A 24,954-nucleotide genomic window follows, 5' to 3' on the forward strand; every position below is an offset into this window, starting at 1 on the left:
TGGAGTCATTTCTTACCACAACAGAACTTTCCTCCTGCCCACTTCCTTTGTACTGTTATTGCCAAATATAATACATTTCTGTATGTTACGGGCATACACACACATGCAACCACACATGCATGCACACACACATAATATATAAATTCAGTGCATACATACATATGTACAAATTGCTTACATATAAGTTATTTTTAAATTGCTTTTAAAGTCAATTAACAAAGAAGAAATATGCATTTATATTCTTCTTTACAATTAACTTTGCCAGTGCTCTTTGTTCATGTGTATTTAATTCCCATCTTAAGTCACTTGCTTTCAAAATACCTTTAGTATTTCTTGTAAGGGAAGGCTATAACAACCAATTCTCACAGGTTTTATCTGGAAATATGTCGATTTCATTTTCATGTTTGCAAGTTAACTTGCTGGATATAAGATTCTCAGTTAGCAGTTGCACTTTGTTTTTTGTTTGGTTACTTTTAATTTTCTTTAAATAGAGACTGGGTCTCACCATGTTGCCCAGGCTGGTCTCAATCTCCTGGGCTCAAGCAATCCTTCTGCCTCAGTCTCCCAAAGTGCTAGTATTACAGGCATGAGAGCCACCATGTCCATTGAGCACTTTGAATATGACATCCCACTGTCTTGAGTCTCCTCTAACAACCCTCCATTGCATCCTTTTATTATTATTATTTACACAAATTTGTGGAGCACATCAAAAAGTTTTATGACATGTATATACTGTGTAGTGATCAAGTTAGGGTATTCGGGTGTCCATCACCTGAATAAAATACATTTTTGTTAAGTATAGTCGTTCTACTCTGCTCCAAAACATTGACTTTATTTCTTCTATCTTACTGCATCTTTGTACCCTTTAAACCTCTTCTCTTCATCCTACCCACTTTCTCTACTCACCCTTCCCAGTCTGTTACCTATTTTTCTACTCTCTACCTCCATGTGTTCAAAGTGTTTAGCTCCCACATATAAGTGAGAACATATGATATTTGTCTTTTTGTGCCTGGCTTATTTCACTTAAAATACTAACCTCCAGTTCCACTTGTGTTGCTACAAATGACATGATTTAATTCTTGTCTATGTCTGAATAATGTTCCATTGCATATATATACCACATTTTCTTTATCCATTTCTTTGCTGATAAACATTTAGGTCAGTTCCATATCATAGCTATTGTGTATTGTGCTGCAATAGATAGGCAAGTGCAGATACTCCTTTGATATACTGATTTTTTTCCCCTTTGGGTAGATAGTAGTGTGACTGCTGGATCGAATGATAATTTTTTTTTCTTTTTTTAGAAATCTTCATACTATTTTCCATAGTGCCTGTACTAGTTTACATTCCACCAACAGCATATAAGAGTCCCCTTTCCTTGGCATCCTTTCCACCATCTGTTATTTTTTGTCTTTTTATAATAGCCATTCTGACTGATTTGCATTTCTGATGATTAGTGATGTTGAGCTATTCATTTTTTTAGGCATAAGACAAACAGATGAGCATTTTTTCATACACCTACTGGCTGTTTGTATGTCTTCTTTTGAGAAATGTCCATTCATGTCCTTTACCCAAGTTTAATAGGATTATTTTTTCCTGTTGAATTGTATGAGTTCCCTGTGTATTCTGAATATTAGTCTCCTGTCAGGTAAATAGTTTGCAAATTTTTTCTCCATTCACCAGGTTCTCTTCACTATGTTGATTATTTCTTTCATTGTGCAGAAGTTCTTTAGTTTTATTAAATCCCATTTGTCTATTTTTGGTTTTGTTTCCTGTGTATTTGAAGTCTTAGTCATACCTTCTTTGCCTAGATCAATGTCCAGGAGAATTTGCCCTAAATTTTGAGTATTTTTATAGTTTCAAGTCTTGTGTTCAAGTCTTTAGTCCATGTAGAGTCTATTTTTATATATGGTGAGAGATAAGGGTCCACTTTCATTCTTCTGCACATGGCTATCCAATTTTCCCAGCACCATTTATTGAAGAAATGTCCTTTCCCCAATGTATGTTCTTATCAGCTTTGACAAAGATCAGTTGGCTGTAAATATGTGGCATTATTTCTGGGTTCTTTATTCTGTTTCATTGGTCTATGTGTCTATTTGTATATCAGTACATGCTGTTTTGGTTACTATAGCTTTGTAGTATATTTTGAATCCAGGTAATGTGATGTCTCCAGCTTTGTTCTTTTTATTCCAGACTGCTTTGGCTATTTGGGATCTTTTTTGGTTCTATATGAATTTTAGGATTGTTTTTTCTGTTTTTGTGAAGAATGGCACTGGTATTTTGATAGGGATTGTATTGACTCTGTAGATTGCTTTTGGTGGTATGGTCATTTTCACAATATTGTGGTATGGTCATTTTCACAATATTAATTCTTCCAACCCATGAACATGGGATGTCTTTCCATTTTTGTGTGTGTCCTCTTCAATTTCTTTCATCAGTGTTTTATAGTTTTCCTTATGGAGATCCTTCACCTCCTTGGTTAAATTTATTCCTAAGTATTTTTTTGTAGCCATTGTAAATGTGATTGCCTTCCTGATTTCAGTCTTGGCTAGGTCATTATTGTGTATATAAAAGCTACTGATTTTTTGTATTTTAGCTTTGTATCCTGCAATTTTACTGAATTCATTTATCAAATCTAAGAGTGTTTTGGTGGAGTCTTTAGGTTTTTCTAGATATAGAATAATATCATCAGCAAAGAGGGACAATTTGACTTGCTCTTTTCCAATGTGGATGCCTTTTATTTCTTTCCCTTGCCTGATTCCTCTGGCTAGGACTTGAAGTACTAGGTTGAATGGGAGTGGTGAAAATGGGCAACCTTATCTTATTACAGTTCTTAGAGGAAAGGCTTTTAATTTTTCCCTATTATGATGATGTTAGCTGTGGGCTTGTCATATATAGCCTTTATTATTTTAAAGTATATTCCTTCCGTGCCTGGTTACTTAAGAGTTTTTATCAGCTGGGCATGGTGGCTCACACCTGTAATCCCAGCACTTTGGGAGGCCAAGGCAGGCGGATCACCCGAGGTCAAGAGTTCGAGACCAGCCTGACCAACATGGCAAAACCCCATCTCTAATAAAAATACAAAAAAATTAGCTGGGCATGGTGGCAGGCACCTGTAATCCCAGCTACTCTGGAAGCTGAGGCAGGGAGAATTGCTTGAACCTGGGAGGCAGATGTTTCAGTGAGCTGAGATCATGCCACTGCACTCCAGCCTGGGCAACAGAGCAAGACTCTGTCTCAAAAAAAAACAAAAGAGTTTTTATCATGAAGATTTGTTGAGTTGTATCCAGTGCTTTTTCTGCATCTATTGAGATGGTTATATGGTTTTTGTCCTTCATTCTGTTGATGTGATGTATCACATTTATTAATTTGCATATGTTGAACTATCCTTGCATGCCAGGTATAAGCCTCACCTAATCTTTTGAAAGTGCTGTTGGATGTGGCTTGCTGGTACTGTAGTGAGAATTTCTGCATCTAGATTAATCAGGAATATTGACCTGTAGATTTTCTGCATGTGTCCTTGTCTGCTTTTGATATCAGGGTGACAATGGCCTGATAGAATGAGTTAGGGAGAATTCCCTCCTCCCCAGTTTTTGGAATGGTTTCAGGAGGATTGGTATTAGATCTTCTTTTTATATTTGGTAGAAATCAGTTGTGAATCCATCTGGTCTTGGACTTTTCCTTGTTGAGAGACTTTTTATTGCTGATTCAATCTTGCTACTCATTATTGCTCTGTTCAGGTCTTCTAGTTATTCCTCATTCAATCTTGGTAGACTGTATGTTTCCAGGAATTTATCCATTTCCTCTGGGTTTTCCAGTTTGTCATACAGTCTCTGATGATCTTTTGTATTTCTGTGGTATCAGCTGTAATATCTTTCTCATTTCTGATTTTACTTACAGAGATTCATTCCTTCAAATAAGATATGAAAGGAGAAATTTATTCTCTTTTCTTGGTTAGTCTAGCTAGCAGTTTATCAATCTTGTTTTCAACTTTTTAAAGAATCAACTTTTTATTTCATTGATTTTCTATTTTTTCTCTATTTCATTTAGTTCTGCTCTGATCTTTATTTTCTTCTTCTAATTTTGGATTTGATTTGTTCTTGCTTTTCTAGTTCCTTGAGCTGCATTGTTAGATTGTTAGTTTGTAATCTTTCTACTTTTTTGCTGTAGGCATTTATTGTTATAAACTTCCCCTCTTAGCCCTGTTTTTGCTGTATCCCACAGGTTTTGGTATATTGTGCCTCTATCTTCATTTGTTTCAATACATTTTTTTATTTCCATCTTAATTTCTTCATTGACTCAATATTAACTCGGAAGCATGTTTAATTTCTGTGTTTGCAAATTTGTATATACATAGTTGTATATATTTGTATATATATATTTGTATAGTATACATATTTAAATAGCATAAATTATGCATTTGTATAGTTTACAGAGTTCTTCTTGGTACGGACTTCTAATTTTACTCCACTGTGGTCTGAGAAGATACCTGATATGATTTTGATCTTTTGAGTTTGTTGAGACTTGTTTTGTGGTCTAACATATGGTCTATCCTGGAGGATGTTCCATGTGCTGATGAAAAGAATATATATTCTGCATTTGTTAGATAAAATATTCTGTAAATGTCTGTGAGGACCATTTGGTCTGATGTCCTGTTTCAATCCAATGTTTCTTTGTTTATCTTCTGTCTAGATAATCTGCTTAATTCTGAGAGTGTGGTATTGAAGACCCCCATTATTACTGTATTGCAGTATATATATCTGCCTTTAGATTAGTAATATTTGCTTTATGAATCTGGGTGCTCCAGTGTTGGGTGCATATATATTTAGGGTTGTTATATCCTCTTGCTAGATTTATCCCTTTATTGTTATATAATGACTTTGTCTTTTTTTTTTTTAACTCTTCCTGACTTAAAGTCCATTTTATCTGATATAAGTATACCTAGTTACTCCTGCTTACTATTAGTTTCTGTTTGCTTGGAATATCTTTTTCATCCCTTTATTTCAGTCTATATGTGTCTTTAATGATAAGGTGAGTTTCTTGTAAGCAGAATCATTTTTTGATCATGGATCATTTTTAATCCACTTAGCTATTCTATCTTTTAAGAGGATAATTTAATCTGTTCATGTCCAAGGTTATTCTTGATATGTAAGGCTTTGTTCTCATCATGTTGTTTTCTGGTTGCTTCATATACTTCTTGTTCCTTTCTTATAGTTTGGCATTGTGCTTTGGTGGATTTCGGTAGTGGTAGCATTTGAGTTCTTCCTCTTCCTCCTTTGTATAACTGCTTTGCCAGTGACTTTTATACTTTTGTGTATTTTCATAATGGTAAATGTTGTCCTTTAGCTTCTACGTTTAGGACTCCCTTGAGCATTTGTAGAACTGGTCTAGTAGTAATGAATTACCTCAGCATTTGTTTGTCCAGGGGTGACTTTATATCTCCTTCATTTATGAAATATAATTTTGCAGGATATAATATTCTTGGGTGGCAGCGTTCTTTTTCTTTCACCACGTTGAAAATACCATCCCATTCTCTTATGGCCTGTAAGGTTTCTGCTGAGAAATTTGTTAGTCTTAAGGAATTTCCTTTATGGGTGACTAGATGCTTTTCTCTTGATGCTTTTAAGATTTTCTCTTTGACTTTAGACAGTCTGACTATAATGTGCCATGCAGAAGATCTTTTGTTGTTATATCTTCCTGTGGTTCATTTGAACTTCCTTTATCTGAATGTCTATATCTTTTGCTGGACTTGAGAAGTTTTCATGTATTATTTCATTAAATTAGTTTTCTTTTAAAAAAAAAACTGATTTATTTTTAGAGATAGGGTCTTGCTCTGTCACCCAGGCTGCAGTGCAGTGGCACAATCCTAGCTCACAGTAACCTCAAACTCCTGGGCCCAGCCTCCCAAGCAGCTAGGACTATAGGTGCATGCCATGACACCCAGCTAATTTTTTTTCTTTTTTGTAGAGATAAGGTCTTGCTATGTTGCCCAGGGTGGTCTCAAATTGCTGGCCTCAAGCAATCTTCCCACTTGGCTTCCCAAAGCACTGGTATTATAGGTGTAAGCCACCACACCTGGCCCTAATTCATTAATACATTTTCTAATCCTTTGTTTCTTTGCCCTTAAGGATACCAATAATTTGCAAATTTAGTTGCTTTATGTTGTCCTAAATATCATGAAGCCTTTGCTTATTTGTTTTTATTATTTTTTCTTTACCTTTGTCTGACTGGATTATTTCAAAAGACCTGTCTTCAAGTTTTGAGATTTCCTCTGTCTCATCTAGTCTATTGTTGATGCTTTCAAATATATTTTGTATTTCCTTCAATGAGTTCTTCAGTTCCAGAATTTCTGTTTGGTTATTTTTAAAAATATCTCTTTGATAAATTTCTCATTCATATCCTGAATTCTTTTTCTAATTTATTTGTATTGTTTGTTCAGTATTCTCTTCTATTTTAGATCCTTTAAAATCAATTATTTCGATTTTTTTTTTTAAATTTGAGACAGAGTCTCACTCTGTTGCCCAGACTGGAGTACAGTGGCATGATCTCAGCTCACTGCAACCTCTGCCTCCCGGGTTCAAGCAATTCTCCTGCCTCAGCCTCGCGACTGGCTGGGATTACAAGCATGCACCACCACACCCAGCTCATTTTTGTACTTTAGTAGAGACAAGGTTTCACCACGTTGGCCAGGCTGGTCTGGAACTCCTGACCTCAAGTGATCTGCCTGCCTCAGCCTCCCAGTGTTGGGATTACAGGTGTGAGCCACCGCACCTAGCCTAAATATCAGTATTTCAAATTCTTTATCTGAGATCTCAAAAATTTCTTTTTGGTGACCAGGCGCGATGGCTCACGCCTGTAATCCCAACACTTTGGGAGGCCAAGGTGGGTGGATCATCAGGTCAGGAGTACGAGACCAGCCTGACCAATATGGTGAAACCCCGTCTCTACTAAAAATACAAAAAAAAATTAGCCAGGCATGGTGGCACATGCCTGTAATCCTAGCTACTCAGGAGGCTAAGGCAGGAAAATCGCTTGAACCCAGTAGGCAGAGGTTACACTGAGCTGAGATTGTGCCACTGTACTCTAGCCGGGGTGACAGAGTGAGACTCCATCTCAAAAAAAAAAAATTCTTTTTGGTTAAGACCTATTGCTGGATAATTATGATATTCCTTTGAAGGTGTCATATTTCCTTGCTTTTTCATGTTTCCTGTGTCCTTATGTTGTTATCTGTATGCCCTCTCTAACAGTTGCTTTTTCCTATTTTTATTTTTATAGGGGAGGACTTTCCTGAAGATGTATTTATGGCGTTGGTTGGGTAGGGTACTTTGGCTTTGCTTCTCAGCATGTGCAGTAGTGTAGTCTCTGTGTGGTTTCTTTGGCTAGTATCTGTAGCCAAAGCATTGGTAGTATCTGTGATTTTCTTGGTGGGTTAGGGTGTGTTTATCAGCGGAGGCTGTGGCAAGGTTGTGTGCTAGAGTCTGGGATGCCAGGTAGGCCAATCTTCAGGCCCCAGAGGTGGCAAGGGTGGGCTAGGCATGCCTATCTTTGTGCCCCAGAGTGGTGTACACTGGCACTTGTGTTGGCAACTACTGGCAGGTCAATTCTTAGGGCTTCAAGTGGCTTGTTTAGAATGCCAGCAGTGGCTGCAATGGAGTAGGTAGGCAGGCAGGTTCTTGGATCCCTGGGCAGTTGAGCTGACATGGCATGGGCAATGGCAATACCAATGGCATGAAAATTCTCTGGGCCCCAAACAGTGTGTACTGATGTTGGTGGCTGTGATGAGTTGGGTGGATTGGTCTCCAGGCCTGCAAGTGGTGCTGGCAGGTAGGTGCCAGCTGAGGTGGTAGTAGCAGGAAGTTTAGATCCAACCTCAGGACCCCAGGAGGAGAGCTCTGTCTTGAAGCCAAGCTAGGTGGGCTTGCGCTCAGGCCCCCCACTGGTGAAAGTAGGCACCAGCTGTGGTGGGTGGGCATGGAGTGATCTTCAGGCAGGTGGAGTGCTCAGGTGAGAGATAGTAGCATCCACGCTGAGGCTCTGCTACTGGAGAGGGTGGGGCCAACTTTGGTGGCCACAGCCTGGGCCAGTAGGTGGAAAATGCATGTCTCCTTCATGCTCCAACATCACTGGGTCTCACCCTGCCACCCTGACTGCATCAGCCCATGCCCAGCTCGCAACCAAGTCCCAGAAGCAACTCAAGCCCCACTTACATCCCTGTCTCAGATCACAGCAGTGCTCACTTCCCAGCACCAGCCACTGGCACCCAGGCCTTGCTCACTTCCTAGCCCCTACTGTGGGAGCATACCTGGCCTGCTCCCCTGTCCCAGCAGTGACAGCTTGAGTTTCCATAATACTCCACAGTCCCAGGGCCACTGGGTCCCAGGACAGCATGTAGTTTTTCAGAGGCTAGTTTTGAAAATGGTGACTTGCTGAGGCCACTTAGGTCTCAGAAAGGGTGTGGAACCCAGTGCAACCTTCCTTCCTGGAGCTCTTCCATCCCATAGTCTCCTGGAAGCTTCCTATATTTGCTTCAAGGGTTGGGAGGGTCAAGGGGCTGTCTTGCCAGGATTGCATGATTCCATGGTGAGGAAGTGGGCCACTAGAAATCTCCTACTTGTGGGTGGCAAGCCACCCAGGTGCTGAGGCAAGAGACCAAGGGCACGAGCTGTTCCAGTATAATAAAATGTATAAAATAACAAGAGTTGTACTAGATATAGATCATAGATATGATTATATATATCATTAATCATTACTTTGTAGTAATTACTCTTTATTCCAATATTGTAATAATCCTCACTCTACAATCATAACCTAGAAAAAACCAGGCCATACAGAGACAGGAGCTGAGGGGACATGGTGAGAAGTGACCGGAAGACAAGAGTGTGAGCCTTCTGTTATGCCTGGACAGGGCCACCAGAGGGCTCCTTGGTCTAGCGGTAATGCCAGCGTCTGGGAAGACGCCGTTACCAAGTGGACCGTGGTCTAGCGGTAGTGTCAGCGCCAAGGAAAAGTACCCGCTACTCAACAGACCGGGAAAGGTAAAGGAGTCTCCCTTTCCCTGGAGGAGTTTAGAGAAGACTCTACTCCACCACCTCTTGTGGAGGCCCTGACATCAGTCAGTCCTGCCCACAGTTATCCAGAGGCCTGACTGTCTCCCTGTGATCCTGTACTTCAGTGGTCACGCTCCTGGTCCACTTTCATGTTCCATCCTGTACACCTGACTCTGCCTTCTAGATATCAGTAGCAGAATTAGTGAAAGTATTAAAAGTCTCTGAAATGCAGAAATAATGGTGTAAGCTGTCTCTCCTCTCTCCGCCTCAGCTGCCAAACAGGGAAGGGCCCCCTGTCCAGTGGACACATAACCCCTGTGACCTTACCTATCATTGGAGATGGCTCACACTCCTTACCCTGCCCCCTTGTCTTGTATCCAATAAATAACAGCACAGCCTGGCATTCAGGGACACTACCGGTCTCTGAGTCTTGGTGGTAGTGGTCCCCTGGGCCCAGCTGTTTTTTCTTTTATCTCTGTCTTGTGTCTTTATTTCTATGATCTCTCATCTCCGCACACGGGGAGAAAAACCCACAGACCCTGTAGGGCTGGCCCCTACAACCTACTCTCCTCTTCCCTATATTGGGAATTCACTCCTGATGCCCAGCCGAACCCAGCCAGAGAGGCTGCCTCTCCTCCTTCCCCACTTTTGGTGTTCCGTCACTTCTCTGTTGAGTTCCAGCATTCTCTCTTGGATAATGTACTTTGAGTGTGACTGTCTATACACTGCTGTGGTTCTACTAAGTGGAGGAAGTGGGTATGAAATGCTTCTTATCAGCCATCTTGACCACCCTCCAACCAATTTCTTCTGATGAGATGCCGGCTAGCTGTTAATCTTACTGGGATTCCCTTGTAAGTTTTGAGTTATTTTTCTCTTGCTGCTTTCAATGTTTTCTCCTTGTCTTTGACTTTCAGTATTTTAACTCTGATGTGTCTGTTTTACAAATCTCTGTTTTATCCTACTTGAAACTCCATTAATCTTCCTAGATAAATTTTTAAATATGCTTAGAAAGTTTTTATCTATCATTTCTCCAAATATTTTTCTGGCTCCTTTCTCTCTCACCTCTGCTTCTGGTACTCAAATTAAATATATATATATATATATTGGTGTGCTTGATGGTGTCCACTTTCCCCTGATGATCTCTTCATTTCTCATCACTCTTTTTTTCTCTCTTGTTGGTCTCCCACTTTTCTCTGAGGACCTGTTCATTTTCCTTCATTCTTCTCCCTCGGGGCTGGATATTACTATCTGTTTGCTTATTTGGTTAATGACCAGCTGGGTTAATCGTGTGAAATCCATTTCTCCCCTGCAGTATAAAGCTTCTGATGTTCCTTCTCATGGAAGGCAGGCTTGCGTTTGTTCATAGTGACCCTAAGGTGACAGTGGTTTGGACAAGGATCCCTTTGACTGTCTCCTTCATGACCATACGCTCCTGTTTAGTTCTGATCATTGCTGGCTGATTGTTCATAATTTGCAACAGTGCCCTAGGGTAAAAATGGCTTCCTAGACTGATCCAATTAGATCAGAGCTCATTGAAGGGATAGTTCCCAAGGTCAGTATTGAAGATTGGTTCTGACCACAGGAGGGCTCTTCCCAGCTATCTTTCCTCATTTTTCTCTGGCATAATTTATAGTTAATACAAACTATGGTATATAATTGCTGGCAGATTATAGTTTCACCTATATTTCCAGTGAGTTTACCAATCTTCTTGATATTGCCCATCATCACCTCCAGTAATTCTAAGTGCACCACTTCCTGGACATCTTGGAAGCGGAGCATAAGAATGGAGCCGCCACCTCCTGGCCATCTTGGAGGCACACTAAGTCTGGAGCAACAGGAACTTAGCCTCAGCAACAGGTAGCTGGGGGCAGGAGGAGAATTATTGACATCTATGCCCTCTTCTACTGTGTTCTGGGCTGCACTAGTCTGGAATAGAGTTTCTGCTTCCCTGAGCTGGGAGAGTGAAAAGGAAGGTAGATCTTGGTTTAATACCACAGACATTCTCTGTTCTTACTGAATTTTAAAAGATTTTATTGAATAAATGTTTCTTTATATGCTGTGTGCTCTTTAGATCAGTCCTTGGGGTGTGTGAGACTTGTTATGACCACAGGAAGGCTTCTCCTCTCTCTCTTTTCTTAGTTTTCTCTAGCAATTAGCCATTCTATTGTTTAGTCTGTTACTCCAGTGAATTTACCAATCTCCTTCCAATTGCCTCTCAACATTAGGCTTGAAACTGTCCTTGCTCTGTTAAAAATGAAATCGGTTTCTTTGTGATGAGGTGTGAAGCTCACTGTTTTATGGTGTGTCTCTCCCCTGGGCAAAATCACTGAGCCAAGGCGGTGGAGCTGGGGGTCAGGACAATGGGATACTTCTCCATAAGTGACACCTCCGTTTTAGGACCTAATCTCTGTTGGAAAGGAGGAGGCAGTAGACGTGGGTCTTCTCAACTTGCCTCTCCCTGCCTGGTCCTCCGCCCATGGGCCAGTACAAGCCTGATTAGAACCCCAGTATCCTCAGGGGTGTCATGCCCAAGGCAGAGCCTGTATCCCCCAAGAGGGGCTCTACACAAATGGAGGCCTCACCTTGCAGGCACCCTGGCCAGAAAGTAGCTTCAGCAAAGGTGCATCCATGTGTGCTGGTGGGTGAGCCAGGTGGGGGGAAGTTTATGTTTGTGTTGAGGGGAGGTTAGTATGTGTGTGTTGGGGGGGACATATGGGAGTGGCTTGTGGCAGTGTACCTGTGTGGGGCATGGGTGGCAGTGGATGAGTTGGTATATACGTGAGGACTGGGGTTGGATGGGGCAGGTGTTGGGGGTGGGGTGGGGGGGTTTATGCATGGGTGGGCACATGTGTGACAGCACATAATTGAGTTTGGGAGGTGGGTGTGGGGTGTCCGTATGTGTGTGGAGATGTATGCAGATCGTGGTTGGGTGGGATGTGGGGAAGCAGTGTGCTGTGTGGGTGGAGACAGGCATGTGTGTGGGTAGGTGTGCAGATAGCTATGGGGGTGGAACTGAGGGATTTCAGGGCGTACGTGCTGAGGAGTATGCAAGTGTGTGGGTGGGCATGTGGCTGGTAAATATTTGTGGGGACACAAGCGTGCGATGTGGTTTGGAAGTGTGTCCCCTCCAAATCTCATGCTGAACTGTGGGGCCCCCCGTGGGAGGTGGGGCCTGGTAGGAGGTGACTGGATCGTGGGGATGGATCCCTCATGAGTAGCTTAGTGCCATTCCCTTGGGGATGAGTGAGTTCTCAGTTAGCTCACAGGAGAGCTGGGAGTTTAGAAGAGCCTGGGACATCCCCGCCTTCTCTCTCTCCCTCCCTCTCTTGCCATGTAATGGACAGGCTCCCCTTCGCCCTCCACTGGAAGTGGAAGCTCCCTGAGGTTTCTCCAGAAGCAGATGCTGGTACCGCACTTCCTGTGCAGCCTGCAGAACCACAAGCCTATTAAACCTCTTTTCTAATTACCCAGTCTCAGCTATTCCTTTACAGCAATGCAAACGGACTAACAGCATATGGAAGTGTGTGGGGCGGAGCACTGTGTGCTGGGAAGGCACCTGGGGTGTTGCTCAGCGGGGGACTGTGTGGGGCTGTAGGGGCTACTGCATGCTGAGGACTCAGTATGGGGGTGGGATCAGCAGGTTCCTGTGTGTGTGTGCGTGACAGGTCTTTATGTGAGGAGAGGATGGGTGTGGGTATCGGTGTGTGGATGTGTAAGTGGGTCTGTGTGTGCAAGGTAGACAAGAGTAGGTAAATGTGAGGGTGGGAACATGACGGGGTATGTGGGGGTGGGGGTGGCAGTGAGTAGGTGGGTGGGGATGTGGGGGTGGGGAGTGAGTGTGGGGGTGGGGGTGAGTAGGTGGGTGGGGATGTGGGGGTGGGGAGTGAGTGTGGGGGTGGGGGTGAGTAGGTGGGTGGGGATGTGGGGGTGGGGAGTGAGTGTGGGGGTGGGGGTGAGTAGGTGGGTGGGGATGTGGGGGTGGGGATGTGGGGGTGGAGAGTATGTGGGGGTGGGGGTGGGTAGGTGGGTGGGGATATCGGGATGGGGAGTATGTGGGGGTGGGGGTGGGTAGGTGGGTGGGGATGTCGGGATGGGGAGTATGTGGGGGTGGGGGTGGGTAGGTGGGTGGGGATGGGTGGGGATGTCGGGATGGGGAGTATGTGGGGGTGGGGGTGGGTAGGTGGGTGGGGATGTCGGGATGGGGAGTATGTGGGGGTGGGAGTTAGTATGTGGGGGTGGGGGTGACCAGGTGGGTGGGGGGTGGGTATGTGGGGGTGACTAGGTGGGTGGGTGTGGGTACGTGGGGGAGTAGATGTCAGTAGGTGGATGGTGCATTTATGGAGTGGGTGCATGTGGGGAGCTGGGGACATATGGGGGTGTGCAGGATGCACCCTGTAGGGGTGTGACCATGCAGGAGAGCACCACCCCAGGCCCCGGGCCCACATTCCCCGTGCTGGATGGACTGGCAGTCCTGACAGGGCTCCTGCAGCGGTGCCTAGTTCTCTCCTGGGCGTGGGGCCCCTCTGACCTGGGCTCTGGCCCTAGGCCACCAACTCCTCTTCTAGGGCCCTGGCCCTAGGCCACCAACCCAGTCCAGACCCCTCTTCTCAGTCTCTCCTGCACGAGCTCCTTGGAGGACAGGACACAAAGGGGCCAAGCCGACGAGCCCAGCCCCAGGAAGGCCCCTCCAGAGCCCCTGGGGGTCCAGATCTCCAGGGATCACAGCCCCAGGCACGAGGCCGGAACCCCGCCCTGTGGAGCGGAGCAGAGCAGGGCCCACTGCTCACCCCTCTTGCACAGGTACAGCCACGTGGGGTCCCACTGGCTCTCCTTGGCGAAGACAGCCTGGCGTAGCTGCAAGCCCATGTACTCCAGGAGCCGCTTCCGCGCCAGGAACGTCTCACGCTCTGCCGGCATCAGCGTGTGGAAGGGGCAGTGGGCAATCTTCCGGTCCTGCAGCAGAACACCAGGGTCACCACAGGGTCCCGGGCCCGCCCCTCACTGCTGGGGTGACTCTCGGTGATCGAGGGCCCCTCTCGGCTCCTGTGATGTATAACTGAGGACGAACCCAGACAAACACACAAAGCTGGGAGCACATACAGCTGCACCTGGCATGAGCTCAGCACTTTGCGGGGTTCACCTCTGCCGCCAAGGGGCTGCTTTGGGGGAGGCGCTAGGAACCTTGAGCCCAGCTTTGCCCCAGAGAAGCTAATGCCCCAGCCGGGGGCCCTGCACGTGGCCCACACTCCCCCTCCTTCCTCCCGGGAGGCTCACCACCTACCTGGAAGAATCTGAAGTAGCCATAGTCCACGGCTGTGCCCACCGCCTCCTTTTCCCCCTGCCTGAGCATCACGGGCTTCAGGATGTCGGCCCCGTGACTGATGAGTTGGTCAATCTGTGGAGAACAGAACCAGGTCAAACACGCAAGGACACCCCAGCTACTGGGAGCAGCAGAAGCACCGCCTGAGAAGGGCCATGGTCACGTGCAGTCCCTACCGAGGCCACCCTTGCAGGTGTGCGGGAATGCCCATGAGACAAACGGGGAGAGGGAGACAGAGACAGGGCTGACCTCATGGACAAGGAGTAGGGGCTGAGCCTCGCCCTAATGATGTCATAGTGAAGTCAAGGCTAGGCCACAACTCGGGGAGCCCACCCTGGCACCCGACTCCCAGCCCCATAGAATCAATAGAGTCTGTGACATCCATTACAGTCCTGCTCCCCTCAGGCTGTCAGTGACATGAAGGCAGACACCAGGCAGCTCTTGTTCTTCATCAGATCCCAACACGCCATGGGGCATGTTGCTCAACGAGACAGTGAGTGCACGCATATGCTTGTATGTAGATGTGTGTGGGGTGGAAGGCCAGTGTGTGTGCATGCATGGGTATGTGTATGTGTGTTCATGGGTGGGTGGGTGTGAGTGTGCCTACATGTATGTGGCTGTGTAGATGTTGTGTGTGTGTGTGTGCACGTGTGGGGCTAGTGGGTGAGCGTGTGTGGATATGTGCATGCATGTTCATAGGTGGGTAGGTGTGCGTGTGCTTGCATGCATGTAGGTGTGCAGTATGTGTGTGTGCATGCATGTGTGTCTGTGCATGAGTAGGGGCCAGTGTGTGTGCATGCATGAGTAAGGGCACGCATGTGTGTTTGTGAGTAAGTGCAAGTATGCCTGACAAATGTGTGAATGCATGCACCTGTGTGCATGTGTGCCTGACTTGTGGCAAACGTACCACAGCAATGGTCTCTGGCTCAGTAGGTACAACAACCCCATCCAAAGCAAATATCATCTAAAGATGCTGCCCCTCCTGACATGGGAGGAGGCAAGTTCTATCAGGGGGCCTGGCAGACTCAGGGCAGCCTGTGTGAATGGACAAAAACCAGGCCATCATCTGTGGAAGGCTCACTGCTGTGTGCGTGGGTGCCTTGCTAGCCAAGTGCAAGCAGGGCCATAATTCGGGGAAACATGACTCCCCCAGTGAGATCCTCACACTGTGACATGCGCAACACACATTCCACACAAACACAGGAGCCCTGCATTCTCAGCAACACGTGAGCACAACGCCTTGGCCATGGCACCAGGCACAGTGCGGGATAGCGGAGTGGCCAATGCCACCAACACCAGTAGCCAGCCTGGCCTGAATGGCTGACTCCCTGGCACGTGGGGGCATGGGTGGAGTTATACACAGATTCCTCAAGGCCAAGTGAGGCCAGGCAAGGCCTACGCTAGGCAGAGGAGGAGGCTGTTTCCCACTGCTCCCGAGGATGGAGCCCACAGATCCACCCCGGAGACCCCCGTCTTCTTGACTCTCCTTCCTGCTGAAGCCATGATAACTTGCCAAAAGTCCCATGAGTCCGTTCCCTGCTGGACATCCCTCTGAGGCCCCACCACCTCATCAAATCTTTTTCAGGAAAGGGTAGGAAGATGGTTGGTGAGCGAGGGCTGGGTCCAGGCTGCCACAGGTGCGTGGTGATGGACAGGTGGGTGGACGATGGATCAACGCTTCCCTGCCCAATGTTGCTGGGGGACTTGCCAGCCCACCCCCGCCCCCCATGTCTTGTCTGTGTAGGGCACCCAGGCCTCACTCAGTCCTGGCACCAGGATGGCTTCTCTGGACAGGTCTGCCAAGGCAGTGATGCAGCCACCCTGCCCCACACCACCCCCAGGCTCCCAGGACTGGCTACTCGGCAGCACCTGGGATTCACCTCTTAGTCTCACCCTGCTGGGCACCTTCTCCCCTCTGGCCCAACATCCCAGCAGCAGCCTCTACCCAAACATCATTCCTGGGAACCTCTGCATCCCCACAGCTCCCACGTCTCCACAGACCCTTCCACACTGACCCCAACCCCTGGGAGTCACTGGGGACAGCCAGCCCCAGCAGGGTGTGCAGTGTGTGCTTCGGCCCGGGGGTTTCTCACCGCAGGTCCCATGTCCTCACCCCTTCCTCTCCCACCACAGCCCCTCCCCATCTGCTGACCTGCCCGTCGCTCACCAGGAGTATCTTCCCACCCTGGCCCTGGCTGCCTGGAGTGACCACCTCATCCACAGTGAGAACCGAGATACACTTTGCTGTCCCTGTGCTAAACCATTCACTCGCCAACGCTCTCCTCCAGACCTCACCTCCCAAGCCCCTGCATCTGAACTACATCATTGCCTCCGCCCCACACCCCCAGGCACCCCGTCCCCCTGCTGAGGCTCCCCAGGCACGCCCTCGGCTGCAGCTGGATACACTGGCCCCTCCATCCCTGGAGCCCGCCTCTCCAGTGACCCTGTCCTCCATACCTCTTTAGACCCCAGCAGCATCAGCACACTCTAGAAACCAGCCCTGCCCAGGGGGCTCTGCCTCTGAGACCACAAACCCTGCTGAACAGCACTGGGAGGGAAGGCTGGGGCCTTTCTGGTGAGAGGAAGGGGCGGCCTGAGGCTGACCAGCCCAGCGTGTGTCTCTGAGGAGTTTCTCAGGATCAGTGGGCTTGAACATGGATCCTTCAGTGGGACTTGCTCTGCTCTCAAATTAGGGAAATTTGGGGTCCCATATCTAAGCAGAGGCTGCCCAGTAAGAGGAGCTAGAAATGTTCATGAGAAGAGGATTTTGTCCCCCTGGAGGTCATAGAAAAGCCACAGTGAGGGAGGGACTTTCTGAAGGTCCCCTGGCGATGAAAGCTCCTTTCTGCAGTGGCTTTTCTCCAGACACTGCTAACCCATGTTCTGGCAGCCCCTTCCTTGGCCGTTCAAAGACAAATGTGGAACCCTGCAGCCATCCAAATGGCGGGGCCCAGGAAGTCAGGGGGCCCGGGGTCAAGGTTCAAGCTTCATGCGTTCATTTCTGGGACAATCTTTAGAAAGTTTAGTGTGAGAATATTCAGGAGGACTGGTGACGCGAGACCCTCAGCGAGCTCCACCTCAGGCCTGTGCATCCCACATGCTCACCACGGGCCGAGGCCAAGAACAGCAGCCAAAGAGAAAGGAGAAGAGGACTGAAAACACCAAAGCCGTGTGTGGTGGGTTCAGTTGGGTCCCCTAAAAAGGTAAGCTGAAGTCCTAACCCCCGGGATCTGTGAACATGACTTTATTTGGACATAGGGTCGCTGCAGATGATCAAAGTAACATGAGGACATTAGGGTGGTACCTGGTCCAATATGACCATTGTCTTTAAAGAAGGGACGTTTGGCTGCAGAGTCAGACATGCATGCAGGGAGAGCACCATGAGCTGAGGAGGGCAGAGGTGGCCACCAAGCCCCCAGAAGCCACGGCGAGGTCTGCACCAGGGTCGCAACCCTGCAACACCTCGATCGTGGCCTCCACCCTCCAGGACCAGAGCCAGCTCCCTTCTGTGGCTTCAGCCACCCAGGCTATGGTCTGCTGCAGCAGCCACAGGAGCGCCCAGAGGAAGAGCCCCTGAAAGAAGGTTCTGCCACAGCCTGAACAGCAAGACATGGTGGGAGATGGAGGCTCCTCCAGGACCCAGGCAGCCCAGGCCTCTGGCAGAAGGGTCCTGCAGCACTGTCGTTTACATATGCCCCCAAGCCAGGGCACCCCTAGAGTTTCAGGGACTCTATGGACTCAGATCCCATGAAAGCATCATAGAGAAAAGCACCAGATTCTCCAGGAGGCTACAGAAAAGTATTCGTGAAAGTTCCTAGCTGAAACTATAAAACTCCTAGAAGAAAACACAGGAAGAAGCTTCATGACATTTCTTGGCTATGACACCAAAGGCAAAGGAAACAAAAGAAAAAATAGACAAGCTGGACTTCATGAAAATTAAAAACTTTTGTATATCAAAATATTTGTAAATTACATACCCGACAAGGGATTAACATCTAGAATAGATAGAAATGTCCTAAAATTCAGTAATAATAAAAAAAAAAAGATTCAAAAATTGCCAAAGGAGTTGAATAGACATTTCTCCAAGTAAGATATATAAATGGCCAATAAGCACATGAAAAGATGTTCAACATCACTAATCATTAGGGAAATACAAATCAAAACCACAATGTGAAGGCCGGGTGTGGTGACTCACGCCTGTAATCCCAGCACTTTGGGAGGCCAAGACAGGTGGATCACTTGAGGCCAGGAGTTCGAGACCAGCCTGGCCAACATGGCGAAACCCCTCTCTACTAAAAATACAAAAATTGGCTGGGTGTGGTGGTGGGCGCCTGTAATCCCAACAAGAATCACTTGAACCCAGGAGGTAGAGGTTGCAGTGAGCAGAGATCACATCACTGCACTCCTGCCTGGGCGACAGAGTGAGACTCTGTTAAAAAAAAAAAAAAAACAACAACACACACACACACACACACACACACACACACAATAAAATACCATCTTGCATTCATTAGGATGGCTACTATCAAAAAAAACAGAAAATAACAAGTCTTGGTGATAGCCTGGAGTGACTGGAACTCTGTGCACTGTTGGTGAGAACGTGAAACAGTGCAGCTGCCGTGGAAACAGTATGGAGGTTCTTCAAAACATTAAACATATGGCCGGGCACGGTGGTTCAGGCCTGTAATCCCAGCACTTTGGGAGGCCGAGGCGGGCGGGATCACCTGAGGTCAGGAGTTCAAGACCAGCCTGACCAACATGGTGAAATCCCGTCTCTACTAAAAATATAAAAATCAGCCGGGTGTGGTGGCGCACAGCTGTAATCCCAGCTACTCGGGAGGGTGAGGCAGGAGGATTGTTTGAATCTGAGAGGCGGAGGTTGCAATGAGCTGAGATCACACCTCTGCACTCCTGCCTGGGCAACAGAGTGAGACTCTGACTCAAAAAAAAAAAAAAATTAAACATAGAATGATTATACCATAGGACCCAGCCATCCCACTTCCAGGCAAGTTCCCAGAAGAACCGAAAGCGGGCTCTTGAAGAGAAACATGTCCATTGGCTGAGGGGGAGGGCAGGGGAGACAGAGACAGACAGGGCCAGAGTCGGGGGCATGGTCGGGTACTCAGAAGTGGTTGGTCTAGGTGAGGGCTCAGGGTGTCCTTGTACTACTGCTTCCAACTTTTCTGTGAGTCTGAAAAGAATTAAAATTAGTAAAGAAACAAACAGTAATGAAATAAAGAAGTCGAAGCCCAGTCAGCTGATTTCAGGTCTGGACTGAGAATATACGCGGTGTATAGGGGTCACCTGGATGCCCCAGAAAGCCAGGCAGGTGTCAGGGCCAGGATCACGGCAAAGGGCCAGGAGTTAGCTCACAGTGCACAACAGTCAGAGATGAGACCATTTAAGGGAGGTTTAAAAAAAGGAGCCCTTCCCCTTCTTAAATATCTAGTGGAAGCAGGCCGGGCGAGGTGGCTCACGCTTGTAATCCCAGCACTTTGGGAGGCCGAGGCGGGCGGATCATGAGGTCAGGAGATCGAGACCACGGTGAAACCCCGTCTCTACTAAAAATACAAAAAATTAGCCGGGCGTGGTGGCGGGCGCCTGTAGTCCCAGCTACTCGGAGAGGCTGAGGCAGGAGAACGGCGTGAACCCGGGAGGCAGAGCTTGCAGTGAGCCGAGATTGCGCCACCACACTCCAGCCTGGGCGACAGAGAGAGACTCCGTCTCAAAAAAAAAAAAAAAAAATATCTAGTGGAAGCAGACAGCATGGTTAGGGTTGGCAGCACTACCAGGTTCCCCAATCCCGGATGAGGCACTGGGGAGCCCCCAACCCTGGACAAGGCACTGGGGAGCCCCCTGACCCCGGATGAGGCACTGGGGAGCCTCCTAACCCCGGACAAGATGCTAGGGAGCCCCCTAACCCTGGACGAGGCGCTGGGGAGCCCCCAACCCTGGACAAGTCGCTGGGAAGCCCCCTAACCCCGGATGAGGTGCTGGGAGCCCCCAACCCTGGACGAAGCGCTATTCTGTATGTTCAAGGCACATTCAGCGTCCACACACAACAACGCTGCCCCCTGAGCTGCCTCTCCCGTCTCGTGTCCTTTCTCTATTTACTCACACTTAGATGAACAAGAGACTGGTCGTCAATCCTGGGCCCATGAAGCTCCAAAAGAACATTAGGGGGCCCCTCCCAGCCCCTAGGTCCAGAAATGGTGCCGACTATCCACACACACTGTTTCATTCCATCCTCTGCCGCCTACAGACAACTGACTTCTGCACCCTCGCTTAGTCTATCCAGACAGAACACGGTCTTAGGAAGAAGGACAGGAGCCTTAAAATCAGATCTGGAAGCAGCATCTCAAGATAAGTCTCAGTTCTTTTAAGTAAAGCTACCCTTTTGTGACATCAAACAACCTTCCAGACACCTAAGTCTCGCCCTCCCCCTTCCAGATGCCTGAGTCTCGCCCCTCCCCTTCCAAACGCCTGGGTCTCGCCCCCACTTCCAGGTGCCTGAGTCTCGCCCCCTCTTCCAGACGCCTGAGTCTCGCCCCCCTCCTCCTTCCTCCCTTTTCTCCCTCACAGGTAAGAACCAAAGTGTGTACCAAGACGGACTGAGGAAAGCAAGGTCGTGGGTGGTGCCCACAGCAGGCACAGGAAGGGCTGGCATGGGCGGAGGGCAGCAGGGCACAGAAGGAGGCCCTGCCTGAGCCAAAGCCACTGAGAGTTTCTTGGAGCCATGTGGGAGGGACACTCCAGGGATGTGCCTAGGACTCAGGACAGAAGGTGTCTCCAGCGCGGGCAGGATTTCCCGAGTGTGAGCTTCCACCTAAGAAAGCCGCTCCCTGTGGCCAAGAGACAATGCCCCAAACCCCCGCCTGGCAGCTGCGTGGGCCACTGAGAAACCCAGAATTTTGTAGCTGGACCAAGGTGAGGCCTGTGTCTATCTTCAATCCTGTTTTCACTGAGACAAACTTCAGGGAACTTTTTTGTCTGGTCTGCTGAGTGGATTTGCCACTTCATATTTTTTAAGGCCTGTAAAATACTAAAAGCAGACAATATTTTGTCCTTTCTCCACTATTTAGAACACCAAGGCTTGGAGAACACAGAACAAATGACCCACCGCCCACCAGGAATCACAGCCAGGCAGAGAAGTCCATGAGGACCCCACCCCCAGACCCCCATTCCCCATGCCCAGGGCCAGCCCACCTCACACTCCTCCCTCCCCCCACCCAGGGCCACCCCAACCTCCCGTCCCCCTCACCAGGGCTACCCAGCCCTCACACCCCTACCACCCAGGGCCACCCAGCCCTTAAACCCCTCACCCAGGGCCACCCACTCCCGTCCCCCATCCCCAGGGCCATCCAGCCCTCACAACCCCTCACTCAGGGCCACCCCACCCTCAAACCCCCTCACCAGGGCCACCCCAGCCTCCTGCCCCTCACCAGGGCCAGCTTGCTGTCCATGCTCCTCTGGTGCTCATAGGTCAGGTCACAGGCAACACACAGGACACTGCCCAAGCCTTTGGTCAGGGGCAGGTTGGGGTCAGCTCCCCGGGTCAGGAGCTCCTTCACAACCTGGACATACACAGACAGTCTCATCAGTGGCCACCATGTCACTTCCCCTGACAGATGGGAAGGCCCCGGGGCTGGGCCACTCAGAACTAACCCCTGAAAGCAGGGGCTTCACGGAGGCCACCACTGGCCCTTCCCATGGATCCTACCCACAGTGGGTCCCGCTGCTGGCCTGTCCCACAGAGGATGATGCTGGGCGGGGAGGGGTCCCATGGCTGGTCTGTTAGGGAGGAGCTGAAATTCCACCCAGGTGGGCCAGTTCCAGCACTTTCTCTGTTCCCTGACAAAATGGGGATTCTCCAGCGTGGTTCCCAGCTCCCACCTTGCTCTTCAGCCCCACACAGAGCCAAGCCCAGGGGCCAGTCCCAGCACAGGGTTAGGAGCACATTTGCCTGGTGCCCAGGCTGTCTGCCTCTGCATCGGGGCACCAGTGTCACTGTGACTAGATTCGGCCAGACACAGAAGGAGGCACACCTCCCTTCTCCCTACTGTGTGCCCAGCCACCAGCTCAGATTCCACCCAGGAAGAAGGACAGCCGTGGCCAGACACGGGTCCTTTGTGTTTGGCTCTCACAAGCTTCTGCCCCTCAGAACAAAGCTCTCTTCCCTCCACACCCCTGCCTCTAACAGGGCCTAGCCCTGAGCAGGGGCCCCACATGACTTATTGAATGGATGACTCCGTGCAGGAGAGAAGGAAGCAGGGAGCAGAGATGCTGGCCTCTGCAGAAGCACCTGGAAGCCCCATTCTATGTAAGCTTTCACAAATCCTGTGAATGCCTTCAGCTTTTGCAGACCTCTGCTGAAATGTCACCTCATCTGAGGAGCGTTTCATGCCACCCTGCTAAAGTAACCCGCCTTCCCATCATTCTCTATCCTCTCACCAAGCTTTATTTTCTTCATAATACTTGTCATTTCCTGAAATTGTGCTACATACTAGTTTATGACCTGGCTCCTCCAACTAGAATATAGGATCCTTGAGAGCAGAGACTGTTTAATTCAACACCTAGTGCCTAGAATGGTGCCTGCCAGGTACACAGCAGATGCTCAGTAAATAACAGTTAAGTGATAGATGGATGAATGAATGAATGGGTGGACGGCAGATCCTTCCAACTGGGTGAATGAAGGATGATGATGTCTAGGTAGGTAGGTGGGTGGATGGATGGATGGATGGATGGATGGATGGATGGATGGACAGATGGATGGGTGAATAGGTGAATGAATGGATGGGTGAACGGTTGAGTGGATAGGTAGTTGGGTTGATACATGAGTGATTGGTTAAAAGGATGGATGTATAGATGGATGGATGAGAGGATGAATAAGTGGGTGGGTGGAAGGATGGATGAATGGATGAGTGGAGGGTAGATGGATGGGTGAGTAGATGGATAAGTGGATGAGAAGTTGGGTGGATAGGTGGATGGATGGATGGAAGAATGGGTGGATGGGCAGACAGGTGAGTGGAAGAGTGAGTGAATGGGTAGTTGGATGGATAGATGGGTGGGTGAGTGGATGGGTGGATGGATGGATGGATGGATGGATGGATGGATGGATGGATGGATAAATGGCCAACAACTTCAAATCCCAATGACAGACTGGTGGGGTGGGCACTGGAGATGGAAACACATAGGTGCACAGGTCTGTGGGTACAGAACATGCTCACCAGGTCATTCCCACTGGCAATGGACAGGGAGAGCGGGGAGTGGCCACTCCACAGCAGGTTAGGATTTGCTCCGTGGGATAGAAGGAGCCGGATTATGTCCCTGGCACACTGGGTGGGGAGAAATGACAGGTTAGAGAGGCACCCCCACCCACAAGGCGCACCTGATGGTAGTCATTAATTTAAATGCCATGAAATCAATGTAGTCACTCAACAGCTACTTCCTGCCAACCATTACCTTGCCTGACACAAGGTGTTCAAAATTGTGGATGCATAGATGGATACGTGAATGGGTTGGGAGGTGGATGGATCTTCAAATGGAGAAGATATTTTCTAAGCATTCATCATTTCCAAATGAAAAGTAGGAGGACGTTGACGCATAAGTTGATTTAAAGTTTGTTTTCAGAGGACAAGGGACAGTACGGACCACATGACCACGTGGCAGGTCCTGGCATACAGCAGGTGTGACTGGAGGAGCACCTCCTCCACCAGGGCTCAGTGATCGTAGAGGACGGCCTGAGTGTAAAGAGCCCCACCCTCGGCTGGTGGAGCACTCTCTGCACCAGGAGGGCAGCCCCGTCCATGCCTCCCTGCCCTCCCTGCCTCCTGCTCTCCTCCCTCATCCATGCCCTCCTGCCTCCCTGACTCCTCCCCTGTCCCTGCCCTTTGTGCCTCCCTGTCCTCCTCCCCCGTCCATCCTCCCTTCCTGTCTCCCTGCTCTCCTTCCCCATTCTTGCCCTCCCTGCCCCCTGCCCCCCTGCCCCCCTGCTTCCCTGCCTCCTTGCCCTCGTCTTCCCATCCTTGCCCTCCCTGCCCTCCTCCCCAATCCGTGCCCTTCCTGCCCTCCTCCCCCAATGTTTGCCCTACCTGCCCTCCTCCCCAATCCTTGCCCTCCCTGCCCTCCTCCCCAATCCATGCCCTCCCTGCCTCCCTGCTTGCCTCCCCACATCCTTGCCCTTCCTGCCTCCCTGCCCTCCTCCCCACATCCTTGCCCTTCCTGCCTCCCTGCCCTCCTCCCCACATCCTTGCCCTTCCTGCCTCCCTGCCTCCTGCCCTCCTCCCCCGTCCCTGCCCTTCCCACCTCCCTGACTCCTCCCCAGGAACCCCTCTGTTTTCCTGTCCATTCTCTCATCCTTGCTCCCCTGTCAGAACGTCCCACTGTGCAATCCTCAGCTGCTCCCTTCTCTTCCTCCTCTTCTCCCAGAAGTGTTCACTAGGACCTGACCTCTGCGACTCCTCCTCCCCCACTGCAGGGACTCTTCTCTGGCCCAGCTCCCTCTCCCAGTGCTCTGCTGGGACTGTGCCCCTCAGATGCGGCAGACCCCATGCCTGGCTGGCCCAACCACCATGCACACTCCCCTTT

At 48.9% G+C, this 24,954-nt stretch overlaps 1 protein-coding gene across 10 annotated transcripts in view; it reads right to left on the reverse strand.

Annotated features, from left to right (window-relative positions):
- The window catches only part of ANKMY1 (ankyrin repeat and MYND domain containing 1), a 108,506-nt gene that overhangs the window by 25,032 nt on the left and 58,520 nt on the right, over positions 1-24,954 (reverse strand). For 7 of the 10 annotated variants that reach the window (XR_004027974.1, XM_030803648.1, XM_030803647.1 and 4 more), the window contains 4 exons: positions 23,595-23,702; positions 21,810-21,941; positions 14,329-14,442; positions 13,835-14,000 (listed from right to left, as the gene is read on the reverse strand). Coding sequence is in view for 9 of the 10 variants with exons in the window: in XM_030803648.1 (XP_030659508.1) it covers positions 13,835-14,000; positions 14,329-14,442; positions 21,810-21,941; positions 23,595-23,702 (520 nt within the window). In the remaining variant the exon portion in view is untranslated. Of the gene's footprint in view, positions 1-10,609; positions 10,909-13,834; positions 14,001-14,328; positions 14,443-21,809; positions 21,942-23,594; positions 23,703-24,954 lie in introns of those variants that run through there. The other 3 variants (XM_030803651.1, XM_030803649.1, XM_030803653.1) reach the window with 3 other exon arrangements.

Source organism: Nomascus leucogenys, chromosome 22a, assembly GCF_006542625.1.
Source record: "Nomascus leucogenys isolate Asia chromosome 22a, Asia_NLE_v1, whole genome shotgun sequence".
Taxonomy (NCBI): Eukaryota; Metazoa; Chordata; class Mammalia; order Primates; family Hylobatidae; genus Nomascus; species Nomascus leucogenys.